We start from the raw sequence: 23,536 nt of genomic DNA, 5'->3' as shown, positions 1-23,536 counted from the left end.
AATTGTAAATGCCTGAGTACGCTTGGTGTCCTGCCTCATCCTCTCCCTCCCCTATTGGCTCTGGAAAGCAATCAGAGTGTAACAATAGGAGTTCTGGGATGTTCCCGAGTGCGGCTTATCTTTGTGTCATTGTTAATCCTTGTCCTCTCTTTTCAGAGACAAGAGATTAAGTTAAAACAGGACAGACATCTTTTCTGGGACGCAGGGCTGAGCTGCGTTTCCTTCTTTGCAAATTCAAAGGATTTTACAGGATTTTCCCCTTCTTAACCCTCCCTCCCCCTCCATCCTGCCCTTCACACCTTCCCAACATTAGGGAAAGGCAGGAAGTTTTCCCTGTGGTTTCTTCTTTGTGACGACATGATGGGGCAGGTTAATCAATGGGGAAAACCCCATGTGAGAACACGCCTTCTATGTGCATTCAAATATTTGCTATAAGTAGGGCCATCCCAGGCCCAGGCTGCTATCAATCATAACAGCTCTCCCAGGCACTAGGTACCCAGCACTGAGACATCTATTCTTTGAGCTGAAAATGATGTGCAGTAGCAAGAGTGTGCTCCTGGCTGCTTTGATGTCACTGCTGCTACTCCACCTCTGCAGCAAGTCAGAAGGTAAGTGTCACTCCTTCTGCTGGCACAGGATGAAGAACTATTTTCATTTTTCTCTAAGCCTTGAGCTCATTTAGGGGTCCCCAAGGGTTGGAAGCCTGTTAGACAATCTTCAAAAGGAAGTGATGGGGGTTGTCATCTCATTGGTGAGTGGAAGAGGGAAAGGTTACTGCTGCCTATCAGGATTTTTTCTCTGCTGTCAATCCCAGCAAATTTGGGGGGCGGTGGTGGTGGGCTCTTAGAGACCCTCTAACTCCAGAACAACCCAAAGTGCTATTCTGGGAGAGATGTAAATTGTGTAACATTACCAGTGAATGGGGCCATTTTGAAATGTAGAAAATTCTCCCATTTCCCTAGCTTTCTCATTTCCCAACTGAATAGTTTTAGCAGAGTTCAAAACTCATCCTTTAGGGGTAGATTATGGCACCTGAATTCATCCTTGCAAGGCCTTGGGGACATCACTTGCCAACTTTGGGATTACATTTATCACTTACAGCAGGTCAAGGGTACAGTAGGTTGTAATTTAACTCAGGGGAGTGCCCAAGAATTGCTTTATTACTAAGAGGACATCACTTTTAGCAACAGGTGCATTCCTGAAAATACACGTGTTGAACTTTTATGAACAAAATTCCCATTAACTAATATTACAATTTCAAAGTGTTTTAATTGTAGCTCTTATTAACAGCTCCTATAAATCACATTTTTCTTTGTAACTTCTTGTCCTTGCCCTCCTCTCAATATTCAGTAGCCAGATAATAGATTAAAACTTGCCAATTTACTTTTTTTTCTGAATTTAGAAGGTTATTTATAAGGGTTTCTTCAAGTGGAAGGTACTCATATTCTTGAGTGATTATAGTGAATGAAATAAAATACTGTCAGTTTGTGTTTCTTACTAAAGATATTCCTTTTATGAGACTGATGTCTCATGTGCTTCTAAACTGTATTATTGAACCAAAATTTCCCAGTACACAAACTATTTTTTTTTAAGAGAACTGGAAACTATGTTAAAATGGGTCTCAAAGATATTGGAGGTGTTCCTCTAAATAGTTTATTTACCATATAAATCAGATTCTAGGTTTTCCACAACTTCAAGTAGTTCCACTATACCTATCACAGCATAAGTTCATTCATGTGGACTCAATGTCTTTCATTTCTTTTCAGCAGCAAGCAACTTTGACTGCTGCCTCCAATATACAGAAAAAATCCTTCATCCCAAATTTATCGTGGGGTTCACACAGCAGCTGGCCAATGAAGCTTGTGACATCAATGCGGTCATGTAAGTTATTAAGGGATTCTAATTCATTTGTATTAGGAGTACGTGAGAATTTCATGTAGAAAAAGCTTTGCCTTTTTGGAGTTTCATTCAGAAATAACTCATGTGGCAAAAATCTAGCTGTGTTTTAGTAGTACATTTATTCTTCAAAATTCACTTTAAATGGAACTGGAATAAGGCAAAACTTAGTTTAAAAAAAATGAACATAGCTGAGGGCAAAATCACTTTTGAAGATAAACTTATAAGCTACTAAGAGACTATCTCAGGAAAACGTGAAACACCTAAACTTTGAAATGAGCATCTTCTACCAGAAAGTGGCTGAGCTATAAGCTAAAGCTCAGAGTAGTCACACCAGCTCATATAATAGTCTTTTGTTTGTTTTGCGGCACGCGGGCCTCTCGCTGTTGCGGCCTCTCCCGTCGCGGAGCACAGGCTCCGGACGCGCAGGCTCAGCGGCCATGGCTCACGCGCCCAGCCGCTCCGCGGCATGTGGGATCTTCCCGGACGAGGGCACGAACCCGTGTCCCCTGCATCGGCAGGCGGACTCTCAACCACTGCGCCACCAGGGAAGCCCCTCATATAATATTCTTGATTTATATAGGGTATTATATTTTCAAAGAAATAAGGTATTGATCAGATGTATACATATTTCATGTAGCCACCAACAACAAACTTAAATAATTCTGGGACTTTATCTTCCTGTTACTGCACAACTTTTTGTTAGATTGCAGAGAAAGTCAGGGAGAATCACTTTTATTTCTTGCATCAAACTTTATAAGAAGAAATTTTTTTTTTGCAATTTTTTTCACCTCTGAAACAAATAGAATGTTTAGGGCGTAGAGCCACCAATTGGAATATGAAATTTCCATTGCATGTCCTGTGGAAAAAAAGAAAAAAAAAACCCATTTAAACAATAAATGAAATTGAAACATAAATCAAATTCTCTGACTTTTTTCAGCTTATACACAAAGAGAAGATTAGCTGTGTGTGCAGATCCAAAGAAGAGTTGGGTGAAACATGTAGTGCATATCCTCAGGTATGGAACGTTTACAATCCACCATCCTCTCTCCAAATGTTTGGGAAAGAGTGGTGTTCAGAGTGTTGCATCGCAGGCTTGCTGGGATGCTTTAGCCTAAGCACTATGACATTTTTAAAGGGTAGTGTGAATTGGACAATGAAAACAAAAAATTCATTTTTTCAACCACTTACAGATAATTTAAATTTTTTTTATTATAAATTTATTTATTTGTGGCTGCGTTAGGTCTTTGTTGCTGCGCACAGGCTTTCTCTAATTGTGGTGAGCTGGGGCTACTCTTCATTGTGGTATGTGGGTTTCGCGTTGCGGTGGCTTTTCTTTTTGCAGAGCACGGGCTCTAGGGTGCAGGCTCAGTAGTTGCGGCACACGGGCTTAGTTGCTCTGCGGCATGTGGGATCTTCCTGGACCAGGGCTCGAACCCGTGTCCCCTGCATTGGCAGGCGGATTCTTAACCACTGCGCCACCAGGGAAGCCCCATTTTTATTTTAATTGTTTTTAATTTAATGATTTTTCACACGACGTATTAGATTCCTCTATGCATTTGATTCTTGTTGCAAAGATACCTCTTATTTATATAATTTACAGACTACATGACATTCGTTTGTTAAAAGCTAAAAAATAAACAGTTAAAAAGAGATCAATGGCTCTGATTTACACTGATGATAATGGAGTGACATGTTATCAATGGACAGAATCATCTCACACCAGGGTGCCAGATACTGAATATGAAGACACAACCTTAGTGTTCATATCCTGTTTCTGTCCTTAGCTAGCTGGGTTATGTTGGGCAGGGTCCATCCTCTCTGAACCCTGATTTCCTCATATGGCCTCTGAGCTGCCTGGTATCCTGAGATGAGATTGGGGTGTCTGAGGCAATCTGTAGGCACCAAAGACATTCCCACACACCAGGCACCCCATCTTTGCTTATTTTTTTCTTCTTTTTCTCTTTATAGTCAAAGAGTCAAGAAGATGTAAAAATGGATACTCCCTGGACTGGAACTGGACACGGCCCACGAACAAAAGGAACCTAGCTGAGTCGGCAGTTTCACTTACACACTGTTGCAGGTTCAGAGCTTATCTGATTTGTGTCTCATTGGACTTGTCCAATTAGTGAAGTTGATTCATATTGCATCACAGTTTGCTTTGTTAAGCATCACATTATACTCTATTTTATGTTATGTTATTTATATATGTGGTTTTGTTTGCGTTTTGCTATTTAATACTAGTTTTCTATAAGCTATTTGGTTTAGTATGCGGTATAAAGTTATGCTTGGAGGAATAAGATAAATGGACTTTCTTGCAAGCAGAAGGCTATTAAAAAAAAAACACTTAACATTCTTCTGTTTATATAGTTCTGTTTCCTAAATTGTTGTAATTACCTTGTTAAAGAGGAAAATGATAAGAAGAATAAATATTGAACATAAAAGAACCAAAACTTGTTTGTGGATTGAGTTAAATAGCATTTATTAAGAGGTGTATTAAGAATAGTTAAGAGTTTAGTAAATACGAAAATGTTGTGAAAATTGTATTCCCCATTTACTTCTTCCTGGTTTTTCCCTTTATCTCTACCCCTTGTGGTCCTGGACTTCATTCTATATGGATTATAATGGAAAGGTTTTTTTGAATTAAAAAAAAAATTCAAAGTCATTTAAACCAAAAATTAGAAAGATTCTATCTGTGACATAGGTTAATATTTCTTGATATAAAACTTTTCAAAATAAAAAAAGTATGCCTATCTATTTTGTGACTCCAGGGACACAACAACTATTTAGAAAATTTCTTGAGCAATCACTTAGTCTGTCATTCTGTCACCAGCCATGGTCCTAGGAATGGGCATCTCAGCAGAGGAACATTTCTCTACTTTATAAGTCCTCCTGAGTCATCTTTAAGCACTTTCCAAAAAGAAAATGATTATGCAGAGGGTTTATTTTTTAAAATTTATTTATTTTATTTTTGGCTGCGTTGGGTCTTCATTGCTGCACACGGGCTTTCTCTAGTTGTGGTGAGCGGTGGCTACTCTTCATTGCGGTGCGCGGGCTTCTCAATGCGGTGGCTCCTCTTGTTGCGGAGCACGGGCTCTAGGCACTCTGCTTCAGTAGTTCTGGCATGTGGGCTCGGTAGTTGCAGCTCATGTGCTCTAGAGCGCAGGCTCAGTAGTTGTGGTGCACAAGCTTAGTTGCTCCGTGGCATGTGGGATCTTCCCAGACCAGGGCTAGATCCCATGTCCCCTGCATTGGCAGGATTCTTAACCACTGCGCCGCCAGGGAAGTCCTATGCAGAGGGTTTTTAGAAACCGATTGCCTCAGTAACCAGAAGAGAGACAACAAATGTGTGAAACCTAGCAAGAACCCAGAAATAAGATGAAAAGACCCTGTACCAGGGTAGTTCTTGTCACAATAGTCATGTACTTAAGTTCACAGAGTGCCCGACACAGCACTCTGGACAGTCTGCTTCAGATTCCAAAAGCCATGCAGGATGAGTGGAGGAAGACACACTGATGATAGGATTTAAAACCCAGACACGCACATCCATAATGCGGGCAATGGTGGGTCATTTGGTGTAGAGCCAAACACTCAGTAGGCTCTGAAGGCATCTCTGTGCTCATAAATAACAACACTGAGCCATCAGGGAAAGTATGCTCAATATCCTGTTTGACTGTTCATCAAACATGAGTTAGCACCTATTATGAGCCAGGCACCGAGCCAAGTGAAGCTGGAGATGCCAGGAAATTAAGTTAGCACTTGGTGCTCACTCCCAGGTAATTAGTGCTGAGCAGCGTGGGAAGAGAGAGGGGATGGCTAGAAAATCAGCTCTGACAACACAGGGTGGTAAGCACTTGGATAAAGGAAGGCACGGGACAGGGCATTAGTAGTGAGGGTTTCCAGAAGAAAAGAATATTCAGTTGAACCTTATTAAATAGCCGATATTCGATGCTCTTGAACTATGAAGATGGCAATTGTGTATGGTTCAGCCCTTGTTTGAGTCGAGGCATGAAGGGCAAGTAGGAGACACCCAATTGGAAAAGGAGCAGCAGGGGGTGTTTGGAAATATCTGGGGGCATATTTTAGTTGTCACCATGTCTAAAGGTGGGATACTAAGGTATTCAGTGGGCAGGAGACAGGGATGCTAAACCCACTGGAATGCATAAGATAGCCTGGCACAATGAAGAATTTTCTTACCCAGATATCAATTATGCCACCAGTTGGGTAACACTGGATGAAGCGGGACGTATGCAAGGAGTGGGTGTAGGATGGAGCAGCAGCAAATTAAGTAAAACTGCTACCTCAACTAAGCATAGTGGTTTGAACTTGAACATGGAAACACAGGGGAACCATGGAAGAAGTCAAAGCAGGAGGAAAGGGAGGTGGGATGGAAGATGGATGCAGAAATACAGAGAGAGCTGCAATGAGTAAGGTGAGAAACGGTGGGACCTCAGTTAAGGCCATGGCAAAAAGAAAGGAAGCAGAGATGGGCTTGGAATTGTTGAGACTCATTCTAGATAACTCTCCCTCTGCCACCCCTCCCCACCACCACCAGTCACCCTTTCCTGGAGCAGCACAGCCAGAGAGGACCACTGTCAAGGGCAGTGGCCCATTTGGCCGACTGCTGCTGGGAGGTCTCACCAGGTGAGCTTTGCTGAATCAGGAAAGTAGCACATTTTGTTAGTGCTCTGAATGTGTGTGAATTCTTTGGGACTAGGAGTCCTAACACCTATTAGCTGAGTTTCTGGAGCCAATTTATTAATCACAATGAGAACATTCCGCTGTCAAGTGCATGGGTAAAAGCACCTGTGCAAATCAGTGCGTTACCCCCAGGAGTTCAAATTGGAATCACGAAGCCAGATCGTTAAGCCTGGGATCAGAGTACAGCACAGAGTCTCAGCCGTACAATTGAAAGTTTAATCCATTAGTCTCACTGCACTAACCATGTTCAAGGATTACAGAAGTTGCTCCCAATTCGCAGCTCTTCTTTTCTTTTTTTCATTTTGGAAAAGGTATTTTCTACTTAATTTTTAAATTAAGGTATAATTTACATACAGTAAAATGCAGTAAAATGCACAAGTCTGTAAGTGTACAGCTTAGCTGAATTTTTGCATCTGTACACGCCTGTGTGATGACTCTGGGCCATTCAAGATTACCCAGATGGCTCCCTCATGCCCCCGTACATCCATCCAGCCCCAGAGTAACAGCTTCAACCAACCAATGGCCATCTGGTTACATATATTCTGCCCAACTTCTCCCCACTTATATACCCTGACTTACTTTGAAGGAATTCCCCAATATCAAATTATTATATATGAATATAAATATATACTTAAACATGCATACACATATTTATATGTATTTTTTAAACAGGGACTTTTAAAAAGACACAAACAGTCTCATTATCACAGATTTAAAGATCAACACTAATTCCCCAATATCACCAAATATTCAGTCAATGTTCTAATTTCCCTGTTTGTTTCAAAAAAGGGTTGTATTTGTTTATTTATTACAGTTGATATGTTTGAATGAAGCTCCACATAAGGTCCACACACTGCATTTGTGTCATTTGTTTCTTTTTAAGTTTAATCTATGTTTCTTATCATTACCATCCTTCTCTTTTTCCTTTGTGATTTATGTTTTGGAGAAACCAGGAAACTTTTTCTGAGTTCCCACCTTCTGGGTTTCGGTGGTTGCATTCCCGTGGTGTTACTTAGTTTGTTCCCTGACTCCTAGTTGTAAATAGAGGCTGGGTTGGGGAATGGGACCAGACCACTTTATAAGTGTCATTGTGCCGCATGGTTATAAAGTTGCCTAAACTGAGGTTAGCCAGAGGAGTGAAAGAGGATGTAGTGAACTTGGGCCAGATTTTTCAAGGCAAGTAAAGAACTGATCAAGACCTTCGACTGACAGCCAGAAAGAGGAGAAGTAGATGGTCTAATGACACACGTGTACTTCAAAGAGTGGGGAGGTGTATAGAAATGAAGAAGTGCCATCATGGAAGCACAAGAATGTTGGTTTCTACCTGCTTCTGGCTCTGTGGACATCTTCAGAAAACCATAAGGGGAGTGCTGTTGCCATAGACTCAAGTTTCAACCAAGACAAGGAGATAGGGGAGCAAAAGCTGGAAGGACAGGAAAGAATTGTTAGGAAAGGCCAGAGCTGGACATCATGGAAATGGGTTGGAGGTATACAGCAGTATTCAGATGAAAGCATGAGAAATATGAGAAAGGACAGATGCATGCAAGTGTTTGGGTTTGGGTAGTAATCACATCGTTAATAAAACCTAGACTAGTAAGCAGCAAGCGATATGCTAATATCATTTGTAAGTTCATTAGTGTATTATCTCATTTAAACATGAGGTAGGTACTATTTTTATGCCCATTTTGGGGACAGAGAAACTGAGGGTCAAGGAAGCTAAGGAATTTACCTAAGGTCACACGGTCTTTAGAGATATGATGGAATTAGTTGGTATCAAGTTTCTGACCAGGCGACTGGTATAAAGGTGTTTCTGTGTCAGTAAGGCAGCCCTGTGGTGTCTAATGTTCCTTGACGTTGGTTCTCTTGTTGGTTCTTTGTCATCTTTATAATCATCTGTATGCTCTGGTATTTTAGATGGTATCAAAGTGTTAGAACATAGAACATTTTAGACTTTCTTACTTTGGTATCAAAAAGACTTAAAAAGTTTGCCTTGTCAAGGAGTAAGTTCCAGTTGTGATTTGGTTACCTTCTTCCCCAGCAGTGCTACGCACGTATCACAGGTTTTTCCTTCTGGTTAAATAATGGTTTATTGAGTGAAAGCTATGTTCTCCACCCATTCATTCCTTCAGTCAACGGCTATTTATTGAGCACCTACTATGAGTCAGTCATCGTTCTGGTCACTGAGAATGAGCAGGACAAAGTCCTTGCTTTCATGTGATTTATGGAAGGAGAGACAGGAAAAAAAACATATAACCAAATAAATGTATAATATGAAAGAAGAATAAAGGCACTTGGGGATGGGGATGGGATGTAGAACTTCCCCATATCTGTGAAGAAGCTGCCACAATTTACTTTCTTTCTTTCAGAAGCAATGCCTGTGTCTTCCCCTTGGTTGAGCAAGGAATCTAGATAAAGTAAGAAAGACAAACGTGATTAAACCTACCCAAGAGTATACTATTAATTTTCTGTGATGAAATAAGGTCTATGGAGGACTGTTGTACTAGGCCTTGGCTTACTCTGACTTTTTCTGACTGAAAAAGGATAGGTCATAAGTTCAAATTACTCAGACTGTAAACTATTCCTCATTGTATTGACTTTTCCACCAAGTGTCAAGATTCCAACTGGGGACTAATGTAAGGTACTTAACTATGGCCTCAATTTGGTGATTGAATTAGCACAAAGCACCATTTATATCCACAGACTTTGGTGATTTTGCAAATTTGTTTTCTTTCTATGGTTCTGACTTAACTGAAACAGATAAACAAGGTTGATGAATAAATCTGGTACAATAAAGTAGTTATAGAAAACGCTGCCCAAGCTCTGGCATGGTACAACACATTCTCCATTCCTCTAATTACTAGAATCTGGGCATTTAAAAAAAAATAAATTTATTTATTTTGTTTATTTACTTATTTTTGGCTGTGTTGGGTCTTCGCTTCAGCACACGGGCTTTCTCTAGTTGTGGCATGTGTGGGGGGCTACTCTTCATTGTGGTGCGTGGGCTTCTCATTGCGGTGGTTCTCTTGTTGTGGAGCACGGCCTCTAGGCACGTGGGCTTCAGTAGTTGTGGCACCTGGGCTCAGTAGTTGTGGCTCACGGGCTCTAGAACGCAGGCTCAGTAGTTGTGGCGCACAGGCTTAGTTGCTCCGTGGCATGTGGGCTCTTCCCAGACCAGGGCTCGAACGTGTGTCCCCTGCTTTGGCAGGCAGATTCTTAACCACTGAGCCACCAGGGAATCCCAGAATCCAGGCATTTTTAATAGTCAATGGTCACACGTTTGAAAGGCTTAACATGGAAAACTTTTTTCGTGTTTCTTGTTCTTGCTGTCCTCCTTCGTCACTTGAATATCAGTTATCTTAACAGGAATATATTAAGGTTGTTTTTTTAACATCTTTATTGGAGTATAATTGCTTTACAATGGTGTGTTAGTTTCTGCTTTATAACAAAGTGAATAAGCTATACATACATATATATCCCCATATTTCCTCCCTCTTGCGTCTCCCTCCCACCCTGCCTATCCCACCCCTCTAGATGGTCACAAAGCACTGAGCTGATCTCCCTGTGCTATGCGGCTGCTTCCTATTAGCTATCTATTTTACATTTGTTAGTATATATAAGTCCATGACACTCTCTCACATCATCCCAGCTTACACTTCTCCCTCCCTGTATTCTCAAGCCCATTCTCTACGTCTATGTCTTTACTCCTGTCCTGCCCTTAGGTTCTTCAGAACCATTTTTTATTTTTTTAGATTATATATATATGTGTTAGCATACGGTATTTATTTTTCTCTTTCTGACTTACTTCACTCTGTATGACAGGCTCTAGGTCCATCCACCTCACTACGAATAACTCAATTTTGTTTCTTTTTATGGTTGAGTAATATTCCATTGTATATATGTGCTACATCTTCTTTATCCATTCATCTGTCGATGGACACTTAGGTTGCTTCCATGTCCTGGCTATTGTAAACAGAGCTGCGTTGAACATTGTGGTACATGACTCTTTTTGAATTATGGTTTTCTCAGGGTATATGCCCAGTAGTGGGATTGCTGGGTCATATGGTAGTTCTATTTTTAGTTTTTTAAGGAACTTCCATACTGTTCTCCATAGTGGATGTTTCAATTAACCCACAGCCAACATAGTTCTCAATGGTGAAAAACTGAAACCATTTCCTCCAAGATCAGGAACAAGACAAGTTTGTCCACTCTTACCACTGTTATTCAATATAGTTTTGGAAGTTTTAGCCACAGCAATCAGAGAAGAAAAAGGAATCCAAATTGGAAAAGAAGAAGTAAAGCTGTTGCTGTTTGCAGATGACATGATACTATACATAGAGAATCCTAAAGACTCTACCAGAAAACTACTAGAGCTAATCAATGAATTTGGTAAAGTAGAGGGATACAAAATTAATGCACAGAAATCTCTTGCAATCCTATACACTAATGAGGAAAAATCTGAAAGAGAAATTAAGGAAACACTCCCATTTACCATTGCAATAAAAAGAATAAAATACCTAGGAATAAACCTACCTAAGGAGACAAAAGACCTGTATGCAGAAAACTATAAGACACTGGTTAAACAAATTAAAGATGATACAAACAGATGGAGAGATATACCATGTTCTTGGATTGGAAGAATCAACACTGTGAAAATGACTATACTACCCAAAGCAATCTACAGAGTCAATGCAATCCTTATCAAACTACCAATGGCATTTTTCAGGAAATAGAACAAAAAATTTCACAATTTGTATGGAAACACAAAAGACCCCGAATAGCCAAAGCAATCTTGAGAAAGAAAAACGGAGCTGGAGGAATCAGGCTCCCAGACTTCAGACTATCCTACAAAGCTACAGTCATCAAGACAGTATGGTACTGGCACAAAAACAGAAATATAGATCAATGGAACAGGATAGAAAGCCCAGAGATAAACCCATGCACATATGGTCACCTTATTTTTGATAAAGGAGGCAAGAATATAGAATGGAGAAAAGACAGCCTCTTCAAGAAGTGGTGCTGGGAAAACTGGACAGCTACATGTAAAAGAATGAAATTAGAACACTCCCTAACACCATACACAAAAATAAACTCAAAATGGATTAAAGACCTAAATGTAAGGCCAGACACTATAAAACTCTTAGAGGAAAACATAGGCAGAACACTCAATGACGTCAATCAGAGCAAGATCCTTTTTGACCCACGTCCTATAGAAATGGAAATAAAAACAAAAATAAACAAATGGGACCTAATGGAACTTAAAAGCTTCTGCACAGCAAAGGAAACCATAAATAAGATGAAAAGACAACCCTCAGAGTGGGAGAAAATATATGCGAATGAAGCAATTGACAAAGAATTAATCTCCAAAATTTACAAGCAGCTCATGCAGCTCAACATCAAAAAACAGGAATATATTAAGTTTAAGTTCACCCAAATTCCAGGTGATGAGGAAAGTGTTGGATTTAGATTCATTCAGACTCAGGCCATAATGAGCTCAGTGCTTTAGAGGCCCAAATCTGGGGAAGAAGAGAACTTCTGGATTCCTAAGGGATGAAGTCTAGAGCCTGACCCAGGTAGATACAGGATCCAAGGTGAAGGGCTGTTATGGGCTGAACTGTGTCACCCACCCCCAAAACGCATATGTTGAAGTCCTGACCTCCACTGCCTCAGGTGTGACCGTATTTGGAAATAGGGTCTTTAAGGAGGTAATTAAGGTTAAAAAAGGTCATAGGGGTGGGTCTTAATCCAATATGAGTGGTGTCGTTATAGGAAGGGGACATTTGGACACAAATATGCACAGAGGAAGACCACGTAAACACACAGCAAGATGATGGCCATCTACAAGCCAAGGAAAGAGGCCTCAGAAGAAACCATCCTGCTGACACCTTGATCTTGGAGTTCCAGACTCTAAGGCTGTGAAAAAATTAACTTATGCTGTTCAAGCCTCCCAGCCTGCGGTATTTGTTCCAGCAGCCCTGACAGATGGATAGAGAGGCCAAAGAGAGCGAATGGAAGCTGATCCTGAGAACTTTGGGATTTATCACAGGTGTTGATAAATTCACTCAGCGTGGTGCATAAATAGGTTTTCACACAAGATCTTCAGTTCCTTAGGTGACGTCTTCCGTCACAGAAGCTTTCTTGCATCTATCTCAGCCATGTTATTGGGATGGGACTACGTTCATTGCGAGGAAAAGTATTGGCAAAACTTAATAAATGAAGGTTCCCATCTGACCTGAACTACCTGGCAGTGATTGATTCACCTCTCAAGGCAGAAGCTGACACACAGTTGCTCTGTGAAAAAGGGAAGGTTACCACTGAGTCCCCCCAACTCTGCCCCCAATAACAGGAGAGTCAGGAAGCTCTTTTTTCTTTGTCACAGACCCCAACTGCCTGCCCTTGGTTCAATACATGTTGGATAGAGGCTCCAAATAGATAGGTCAGGTGGCATCTGTCTCCTTTAGTAAATAGAGTCTTAGGCAATTGCAGTGAATGCCTTGACCTTCCCTCACCCTGTTCGTGGCTCCCTGGATTCAACACATCTGGTGCGGTTTCATCTGGCCTGGATTCCATTTGCAGCAGGGATTCCATTTCCTCAGCTTCCACCCTCAGGGCTCCCCGCTGCCTCTTCCAGCCACCACCTCCCTGCTCACTCAGCTCTGACTTTGTCTGGGCCTGACCGGCCCTCCACTCCTCTCTGCTCCACTGGAAAAATCGGCTCACAATCTCTAAATGCAAAACCAGCCTGCAGATGGGTCAGCCCACGTGGAAATGTCAGCTGGAGTAAAGGGATGTTTTCCCTTTTACAATTATGGGGGTAAAAATATTGTCTCCCCCCAAAAGTAAAAGAAACTCTGACAACAAAAAACCTAAATTGCACATTTGAACCTACAATTGAGGAAGAGGCTTTTTTTTTTTTTTTTTTTTTAAACCCATAAAAATCACTGTGTGATAGAAATGCTATGGAGGTTAAGGGATCAACATGGGTTCTGCCTGGGACTTGCAGAAGGCATCTGAGATCAAGAAACACAGGAGCTGAGCAGTGTGTGAGGACATGTTTCAGGTGGGGAGAAGGACATATGTGCACAAACACACACTTGCTTCTGTCTGCGTGTGTATGTATGCTGCAGAAGTGGCGGGAGAGGAGAGTGGAAGAGTCAGTAGTCACATGAAGACAATGAGAAATCAGCAAAGGGCTTCCAGTAAGGAGTGACGTGGTCAGACTGAGCTGACTCCTCTCTGAGGACAGCTGCCTCTCTTCTTGCTACTACTCCCATTTCCTTACATCTGCTTTGCTTCATTTTTAAATCCCACCCAGTCCTCTAATTTCTTGATTCCTCCCTTTTCTTTCCATCTATCTTCAGGCTCCAATTATTTCCCCAGCCAGCCTAAACCCCATGATGTGCCACCGAAATAATTCTCCTGCCGACATCCTTGTCCTTTTGCTTCCTTGTGCCACATCCAAGCTACAACACTGCATGTGGGGTTCAGTCCAGCCCTTCTTATTCTTAATTTGCAGATGGCTAAGCCCTGGTGGCAGAGTTCCACCACCTATAGTCTGGTGCTATTGCAAATTCATGGTTTTTGAAATCAACTGGGCTTTCACTATGACTGTCAAAGCAAAAATGGCACTGCACAAAGTTAAATAAGCAAAGATGACTTTGTTCAAGGCTATTGCAATAGGGGAGAGAGGCCAGAACTAAAGTCTGGACCTAATTCCCCTGAAACAAAGGGCAGGAGGGTTCTTCAGAGCCGGGGTAGGCTATCATAGTCCATCTGTGTTTGCTAATTGGCTTTACCTACCACTCCCATGACAAAAAAAAAGAGTAAACTTTCTTGTATCTTCATTGCATAAAGCAGTTTTGTGACTTGGCGCAAGGTGCCCACTGGGGTTAGGCTTCCATCCTTCCCAGAGTCTGGGAGGTAGCGGCACTATTTTCTTTGATGATTATATTTCACAGAGATGGTTCCCAGGTGCTTGAGAAAGACACTCCTGAGTTGTAAAACTGGCAAAAGACTTCAAAAAATGGTTTAAATTTCAAAGGGCCAGAGAAAGAATTTAGAATGACAAGTTTTCTATGATAGACGCTCTAAGGAAAGGGAGGTCAGGGACCTAGAGGGAGGAAGACACAGGTCTAAAGTTTAGTCAGGCTGGCGGAGATGGGGGAATGGTAAGGCCGTCTTAGCTCATGGCCAGGTGCTCCCTTTTAGGCGAGCTCAGCAGCTTCTCCTCGGTGTGGACTCCAGGCGGGGGCTTGTTTTGGAGCTGCCACAGGGTGTTTGTTCTCACTGCCCTCACCTTCTTTCTGCTGCTTTCACCGTCTAAGAGATTTTCCAGCCTCTAACCTCTTCCCATGGGAAAACACCTTGCATTCATTGCCATATTTATCCTCAGGAATCGATTTTTACCATTATAATTGGGTTATACATTTCTCCTGGGTTCCCATTACCTATCAAGTCCTCAGCCTGGGATTCAGGGCCCTCCGCGATCCCGTCCCTTCCTGCCTCTTGGGGTAACTTGTGCTCTACGCGCTGCGGGCGCACTGACTTCCTTTCCATGGCTTAGGCAAACTCTGTCATTTTCTGTTTACACATCTCTCTCTACAGCTTCATTTAGAATGCTGCCCTCATCCCCATCTAGATCAAGACCCCCTTCATGTGCTTCCTCCTTCATGGACCATTCCCAGATCAGTCCGGTCCAAGCTATGCCCTCATCCCTCTGAGCATGTGTAGCATGTTGTGTCTCTCCCAGTGGTGGAGTGTTCACCTTGTTCTCCCATGAATTGTACCTACCACCTGTGCTTCATCTGTGCACAATGCTGGGCTCTGCTTTATGAAAAAAGCATTACATTGCTTCTACCTCTTTGAATTTTTTGCAGTGCCTAACATAGGACTTTGTACCTAGAAGGTGCTCTTTGGACAACTTTGAAAGGCTAGGATCTATATCAAACTCTGAGATCCTGCTAGCCTATTTATTAGATGAAGAATATATATGAAGTTGTTAACCATGAACTTACTTCTGAACAGACCCAGATGAATCTCATGTTTATTTATTTACTAATGTAAATTCTCTACCCTAAAGGTCAGATCAGACTCTTTCTACGATATTTAACTATCATTTAGCCACTTGGATTTACAATTTTCAGAAAACAGTGTAGTGGATACCCAAAAGAGGGATGAGAAATTAAAAGGAATTTGGGTACAGCTGGAGTCTACCTCTGTCACCAATCCATCACCAATTGAAAGCAACACTCATTGTCACTATCAGAGTCAGAACCTTGGAGTGTTTGGCTTTCATTCCCAATTATTTTTCAGGTTCTCAAAGGTGATACTGGAAGAAATTTGCCCCTCCACCTTTGCTTTCCAATTTGGGTTCATTGTTTACATATCCATAATCACTGGGCTCTTTCAAAATTACAGATTTTTGTTATTTTTTTGTTACTTTATTTTGCTCTGTTTTCTTGTCTATCTTCAGTCAACTCTCCAACTGTTTATGTTGAGTTGGATCCACAGAAGGGGTGAAGTTAACAAGCATCTTGAGGTAAGATCCCAGTGAAAATTAAGGAATGATTAAGTAGGGAAATGAACATAAATTGGCATTTATTTGAAAAGAATCCCGAATGCTATGTTAAATACAGTGCTCTTTGCTCAGCCAACAGCTGAGTAAAAGACAAACATCAGGGCCTCTGGAGTCACTTTTTTTCAATGTCATAATTTTTAAGCTCTGCCTCCTACTCTAAAACAGGTCCCTGTTTTAAAACAATTATCTTTAAGATTACTTCTAATCTTGTATCCAGCAATTCCATGGTTCTGGGAGATACTACTTTGAGATCCTGTTCTGGCGTATTACTATATAGAATGTGCTTTAAGCTGATAAAAATATTCTTAAAGAGTTTAGTAGTATATCACATACCATTAAAGTTTAATATACATTCTGTAAAGTAAAATGTGGATTTTTCAAGTCACAATGTAACTTGGGCATTTCCTTTATTGCATAATTTTGGAAGAAGTTATTTCATTGTGAAGTGGCTTTTCTTAATAGAGTTTCTGCTAGGTTGGTAAATTACTGCAGACGATAACATAATCTGCAGGAGAGGAAGACTGGGAAATATCAAAATGTCAGCATTGAGATTCTTGCATCACATGGCAGATTAGGTCTCATGACCTCTACAAGCCTTTAAACCTTAAAATCCTGTGTACCTGTCTGTGGACTTCCATGCTAGGCAGGTTGCATCATAATCACCTGGGGGAGATTTAAAAAATATATCGTAGGCTCTACCTAGGGATATCTTTTTTTTTTTTTGCGGTACGTGGGCCTCTCACGGTTGGGGCCTCTCCCGTTGCGGAGCACAGGTTCTGGACGCGCAGGCTCAGCGGCCATGGCTCACGGGCCCAGCCGCTCTGCGGCATGTGGGATCTTCCCGGACCGGGGTACGAACCCGTGTCCCCTGCATTGGCAGGCGGACTCTCAAGCACTGCGCCACCAGGGAAGCCTGGGAGCATCTTTTAAAAGCCAGTCAACTGGATAGCTCCGGGCATACAGAGATGAAGATGCCCTTCCCTGCCCATTGGATGGGCCAAGTTTAGAGAGGCTGTGGAGCAAAAGGAATTCCCGTAGACTGCGAGTTGGAATGTAAATTGTTACCACCTCTTTGGAAAACAGCTTGGAATTTTTTACAAAACCCGAACATAAGCACACACTGTGACTCATCAGTGCTGTCCCATTCATACCCTGGAGATGTGTGGGCACACATGTGCCAAGATTCTTGTACAAGAATGCTCTCAGCAGCACTGTTTATAGTAGCTCCAAACTGGCTCGTCAACCTTAGAATGGATAAACAGTGGAATATCGCATGCAGTGGAGATCTAAACGCAGCAATAGCTTAGAATTTTTTAAAAAATTTTTTGTTTTATATTGGAGTGTACTTGATTCACAATGTTGTGGTAGTTTCAGGTGTACAGCAAAGTGATTCAGTTGTACATATACATATATCTATTCTTTTTCAGATTCTTTCCCCATTTAGGTTATTACTGAATATTGAGTAGAGTTCCCTGTGCTATACAGTAGGTCCTTGTCGATTATTTATTTTATATATAGTAGTGTGTATATGTTAATCCCAAGCTCCTAATTTATCCCTTCCCCCGACCTTTCCCCTTTGGTAACAGTAAGTTTGTTTTCTAAGTCTGTGAGTCTGATTCTGCTTTGTAAATAAGTTCATTTGTATCATTTTTTTAAAGACTCCATATATAAGTGATATCATATGGTATTTGTCTTTCTCTGTCTGACTTACTTCGCTTAGTATGATAATCTCTAGGTCCATCCATGTTGCTGCAAACGGCATTATTTCATTCTTTTTTTATTGAATAGCCTAGACTTTTGAACACAGCATTGAGTGAAATAAAAAGGACAAGAGAGAGCGATATATAGGATCTATCTACAGATGATCCCATTTTTATAAAATTCAGAAACAGGAAAAAATTCAACCTTACTGTTTAGGAATGCATGCAAAGGTGGTAAAACTAAAGAAAAGTGAGGAAATGGTTAGCATAAAGGCAAAGAGTACACTTATTTTCAGGAGAGAGTAAGGAGAATGTGACCAAAATAGGGCACTGTGGGCTTTTGGGGAGTCTAACCTGGGTGGAGGTTCTGTGAATTGTTATAAATATTTGTTCAGTACACTATACATTTGTTTTATGCATTCCTTTCATATGTTGTTATATCTGATTTGTTTTTTTAAGGTTAAATTTACAATTCTGCTTTGAATTTTGATTGAGGTTAAACCTATGAGGTGAGAAGGTGATATAAGTGGGAGAACTGTGGCATTCTATAATGATGGGATTGCTTTTCTTTAATTTATTTTATTTTTATTTACGTATCTATTTATTTTTATTGAGTATAGCTGCTTTACAATGTTGTGTTAGTTTCTGCTGTACAGCAAAGTGAATCAGCCACACGTATACATACATCCTCTCTTCCTTGGATTCCTTCCCATTTAGGTCACCACAGAGCATTGAGGAGAGTTCTCTGTGCTATACAGTCGGTTCTCATTAGTTATCTGTTTTATACATAGTAGTGTATATATGTCAATCCCAATCTCCCAATCCATCCCACACCCTCCTTCTCCCCTGAGGACATTTCTTTTTTTTTTTTTTTTTTTTCTTTTTATGAAGCCAAAACAGGAAGACCTAAAGAAAAGAAGAGGAATAAGGAAAACTTAGAAGGGAAAACTGAGGCACAAATAGAAAGGAGAAGAGAGAGTAGGGAATGAGTCAGGAGGAAGACAGAGAGAAAGATATTAAAGACATAAAAACTAAAAATATAGGCAAGAGCTAGAGTGAAAAAAGGGAAGAAGGAAACAAAGAAGATCTGAGAAGATGGGTTGTTAAGACCATATCCCTCTCAGGTGAAGGAAGGGGGAAAATAAATGAAAGAGAAGCAAGAAACAAAGTTTTAACACAAAAAACAAAAGAGAAATTGATCAGAAATATCTAACGGGAATGTGAAAATTAAAAGTTCACAAGGCAAGAATAAAATGAGGCTTATTTTTCAAAGAACAATATCTATAGAAAACCAAGAAGGTCCAAAGATCAACAAAACCAAGTAATGGAAAAACCTCTAGAAAAGAAACAAGAAAGGCATAAGAGGAAAAAATAATCCTAGTAGTTCAATCATATAAAGATGTTAAGGGAAATAATCGGGTGAAAGGAGCAAAAAATTTTTAATTTATGATGCAAGTGAAAATACAGAAGAAGAAAAAAGGGTAAAAACTGTTAGATTTTCTAAATTTCAGGTCTCTTTGCATTTACTCTAATAAAAGTAAAAGAAAAATGGAAGGAAAAGGTGAAAAACACCACAAAGCCATCCCTTTTGAGTCGCTCCAAGTCATTAAGACAGGGGAAAATCAACCATTGCAGGAAGGAATGGGCAACCTGGTGAAAGCTGGGAGAAGGATGGGAATATAAAAGTAGAGGGATGTCAAAATCATGAGTTCACTTTTCCTTGGGGGTGCGACACTCCCTCAGCTGGAAAGTCAAGTTCCACTCAAGCTAAGGGAGCAGTTAGGAAGTGACTTCATGAAAATCTTCCTCTGCTCTGGGGTAATTTGTGCCTTTCATGATTTAACTCAGTCTACCACATCTTGACCTAGTTGAAAACTGGGTCAGACCATTTTTTTAAACGGAAGCCTAAAAACCACCCTCCTTTAAACAAATTCATATTTTGCACTATTTTCTATGTTCAGTTTCTTAGTTCTATCTTTTTGGAAATGTTAACAAAAGCTGCTTGAGCCAGCTGAGGGCCCTGGCCTCTAAATCCAGAAAGGACTGAAAAGAAACCTGGGATTTCATAAAATATTCAACAGTAGGAAGACTTACTCACAGTCCCTCTTTGTATGGCCCTGGGTGTTAATTTATATGACACTTGGCTCATTTTGGCCCTGACATTTCTCTTTTTCTGAGCAATTATGGAGGTCCAGTTGAGTTTCATTTTGGCTCAAAGATTTATATGAGGTGCTGAAGGAAGACAGTGTGGCAGGAGTTGGGAAGTGTGGAGTGAGTCGTAAATGGGGCTGTGGAAATAGGTTAGGGGCCGGGATTCCTAAGCAATGTAAACGTGTTTGGGAGGATTATAAACAGAGTGGTACTGTGCACAGATTAGCATTCTGAAGCAGATTAGGAAGGGGCTAGAGTGGCTGGCAGAGTGACATGGGAGAAATTGTCCTGAGTGTAGAGCTAGTATGCGATGCTCTTCATCGGTGAGCAGACTTTCATCCTGGCCTGAACCATAAAAGCCCCTTAGAGAATGATTATCCATGCTCTTTTTGCCATCTGGCTGGTTGGAATGGATATGATCCCCAAGGAAGTTTGCCAGGTAAAATAGAGGATACCCAGTTAATTTTGAATTTCAGATAAGCAACACACTTTTTTAAGCATTATTATGTCTCATGCAATATTTGGAGCATACTTATACTAAAAGTATTATGTGCGCTTTATCTGATATTCAAAATTAATGGGGTGTCCTGTATTTTCATTGGCTAAATCTGGCAATTGTATCCTGAAGGCAGTCTTGGCAGCCACAAGTAGAAGAAGATACAGTCAAAAGATGGAAGAAGCCTGGGTCCCTGAATCAAATGCATCTCTGAATCTAAGCCTACATGACAACTGCACAGGAGGGCTACCTAGATTTTAGGACTTCCAACCTCCAGAACTGTAAGAGAAAAAAGTTTGTGCTTTAAGCCAGGAAGGCGGTGGTAGTTTGTTACTGTGACCATAGTAAGAAAATACATAGTCTAATACTTTGGAATTACTGAACCTCTTTTCATCTCTTTTGTTTTTCCTTTTTCTTCTTCTTTGTGTACCCTATAGACACAAAGAATGTCAGAAATGGAAAGGACATTGGAGATAATCAAAATCAATTTGCTTGTTTTCAGAGGAGGGAACCGAGGACAAAATCACCATTTAATCCACTTGCATAGTAGCTCGCAGCATTTTTTCCCTCGATGCTATCTACGTCTATCTACTCTCTTATATTTCTCTTCCTCTTTCTTCTCCTCATCTAATTATCTCCCTCTTCCCAATTCTTTCTAGTCTTCCTATTTCCAGCCCCCTTCCTTTTCTCCATCAGTTATCCAAACTCCATCCATCCAACTTTCCATCCTTCTATCCATCAATCCATCCATCCATCCATCCATCCATCCATCCATCCATCCATCCAACATTCTCTTCCCTGCTTTGTTCATTATTCCAAAGAAACACTTTTCAAATTCATGAATCCCCGCTTCCCCCAAATACTTAGTCATTTTGATGTGTTACTAGTTATAGATCTATCTGAGTAAAGAAACTTCCTTTTTAAAAACGCAGTATCTTTACTTTGGTTGTTGAGTTTTCATAGGCAAGAAACATCTGGGGCACTTGTTAAGATGCCAATATTTTGGAGACACTCAATTTTGTATACATGTATTTGTATACTGTTTAAGTACTTCATATATTTGTATATTGTTTAAATACAGAAGGTCTATGACTTAATGATGGTTGACCTGAGATGTTTCGACTTTACAATGGTGCGATACGCATTCAGTGGAGACTGTACTTCGAATGGAATTTTGGTCTTTTCCTGGGCTAGTGAAATGTGTGGTACAGTCCTCTCTCGTGATGCTGGACAGTGGCAGTGAGTCTCAGCTCCCCACCAGCCATGGGATCATGGGGGGAAACAACCAACACACTTACAGCCTTTCTGGACCCAGACTACCAATTTGCTTTTCACTTTCAGTCTTGCACAAACTGCATGAGATAGTCAACACTTTATTATAAAATAGGCTTTGTGTTGGACAACTTTGCCCACCTCTAGGCTAATGTAAGTGTTCTGAGCACGTTTAAGGTAGGCAAGGCTAAGTTATGATGTTTGGTAGGTTAGGTGTATTAAAAGATTTTTTGACTTCTGATATTTTCAAATGAGTTTATTGGGACGTAACCCCATCATAAGTTGAGGAAGATCTGTACTTTGAAAAGCACTTTGCAGAGGCTACCTTTTTCAAAGACTCTGGGATTTCACAGATCAGTTTTGAAAAAGGTGTGTGTTGCGGGGAGGGGTGGGAAGGGATAAGTTGGGAGACTGGGATTGACATATACACACTACTATATATAAAATAGATAATAAGGTAATAAGAACCTGCTGTATAGCACAGGGAACTCTACTCAATACTTTGTAATGGTCTATGTGGGAAAAGAGTCTAAAAAAATTGAGAGTGGATATATATATTATATATGAATATACATTCAGATGTACAGCATAGTGAATCAGTTTTACATACACGTATATGTATAACATTCACTATGCTAACACAACATTGTAAATCAACTATACTCCAAAAAAATTTTTAGAAAAAGGTGTGGGAGATGCACAGCGAAGAGAGGTTGATGAACGGAGTTACCAATCCATTGTTTTTCAAAGCAAAGTCATTAAAAGCAACGAGCAAATACACCATCATTTCATTAAAGAAAGGCTATTTTCACATTTTAAGCATGGGAAGAACAATTTCAGAATAATGGGAAATTCATCTTAAGCATAGGAATCAAGTTATGTTGATACCTAAATGTCTTTTTTTAAAAAAGGAATATATTAAAGAATTTAGATAGATAAAAATAAATAGCTACATGACAGTTTATCTTACTTTATTTCAGTGTACTTTGTTTTATACAAGCTTGTCAATTTGCACATCTATAGTTTGTGAGGTGTGAAATGAAGTGACAGTATCCTACTTCTTCTTGGATTTAACCTTTATCGGTTATTGTTGAAAATCTGTTCTCACATGCAAATATTGACAGAAATAGACACAACTTTCTTAAGGTTATCTTACTCATTCTAAAATGTTTGGGATAAATATAAAGAAGGGATCTCGTGGTGCCAACCATTTCTCCCGGCTTTCTCACTCTCAGTGACAGAACCTGCCCTGGTTGGTGATTTTCCTGATTGAGAAGGAACGAGCCAGAGGCTTCAGGGCTCTGCCCTTCCTGGTAGCACTTCCTCGCAGGGCTGGCCCCACCGGGAACTGAGTGAGAGCATCTGGGTCCAGATGAGAGGAGTCTGGACTGGGGAAAACGTCATCCGTGACAGATACCACAGCTCAGACTGCTGTCTGGGAGCCAACTTTTCTTCATCACCTTTGGAAAGGTGATGAAAGCTCGCTGGCCAATGGTTTTCCAAAGCACATCAGAATCACCTGTATAGCTTTAGAAGCATAGAGGTACTTGGTCCCACTTGAAACCTATAGGATCAGAATTTCTGGGAGTGATGTCTTGGTGTACACACACACACACACACACACACACACACACACATAAAACCGCACAAGTGATCTGATGCCCACCCTCATTAAGAAACTTGCTATGCATTACTGATTCTCACCCATGGACGCCCATCCTATGTATTTGGGGAGCAATTCCAGGC

The 23,536-nt window shown here is 40.6% G+C and overlaps 1 protein-coding gene across 2 annotated transcripts in view; it reads left to right on the top strand.

The window, feature by feature from the left end:
• Positions 1-449: 449 nt before the first annotated feature.
• Positions 450-23,536, top strand: part of CCL20 (C-C motif chemokine ligand 20) — a 37,423-nt gene continuing 14,336 nt past the window's right edge. The window contains exons 1-4 of one of the 2 annotated variants that reach the window (XM_022568322.3): positions 450-608; positions 1,770-1,881; positions 2,837-2,914; positions 3,868-23,536. The exon at positions 3,868-23,536 is cut by the window's right edge and continues 14,336 nt beyond it. In XM_022568322.3, the coding sequence (XP_022424030.1) occupies positions 530-608; positions 1,770-1,881; positions 2,837-2,914; positions 3,868-3,889 (291 nt within the window). In that variant the 5' untranslated portion in view covers positions 450-529 and the 3' untranslated portion in view covers positions 3,890-23,536. Of the gene's footprint in view, positions 609-1,766; positions 1,882-2,836; positions 2,915-3,867 lie in introns of both variants that reach the window. The other variant, XM_022568321.3, reaches the window with a different exon arrangement.

This window comes from Delphinapterus leucas, chromosome 8, assembly GCF_059928025.1.
Source record: "Delphinapterus leucas isolate spDelLeu-1000000601 "Yukka" chromosome 8, BTC_Dleu_Yukka2, whole genome shotgun sequence".
NCBI lineage: Eukaryota > Metazoa > Chordata > Mammalia > Artiodactyla > Monodontidae > Delphinapterus > Delphinapterus leucas.
This window is presented reverse-complemented; position numbering and strand designations above follow the sequence as displayed.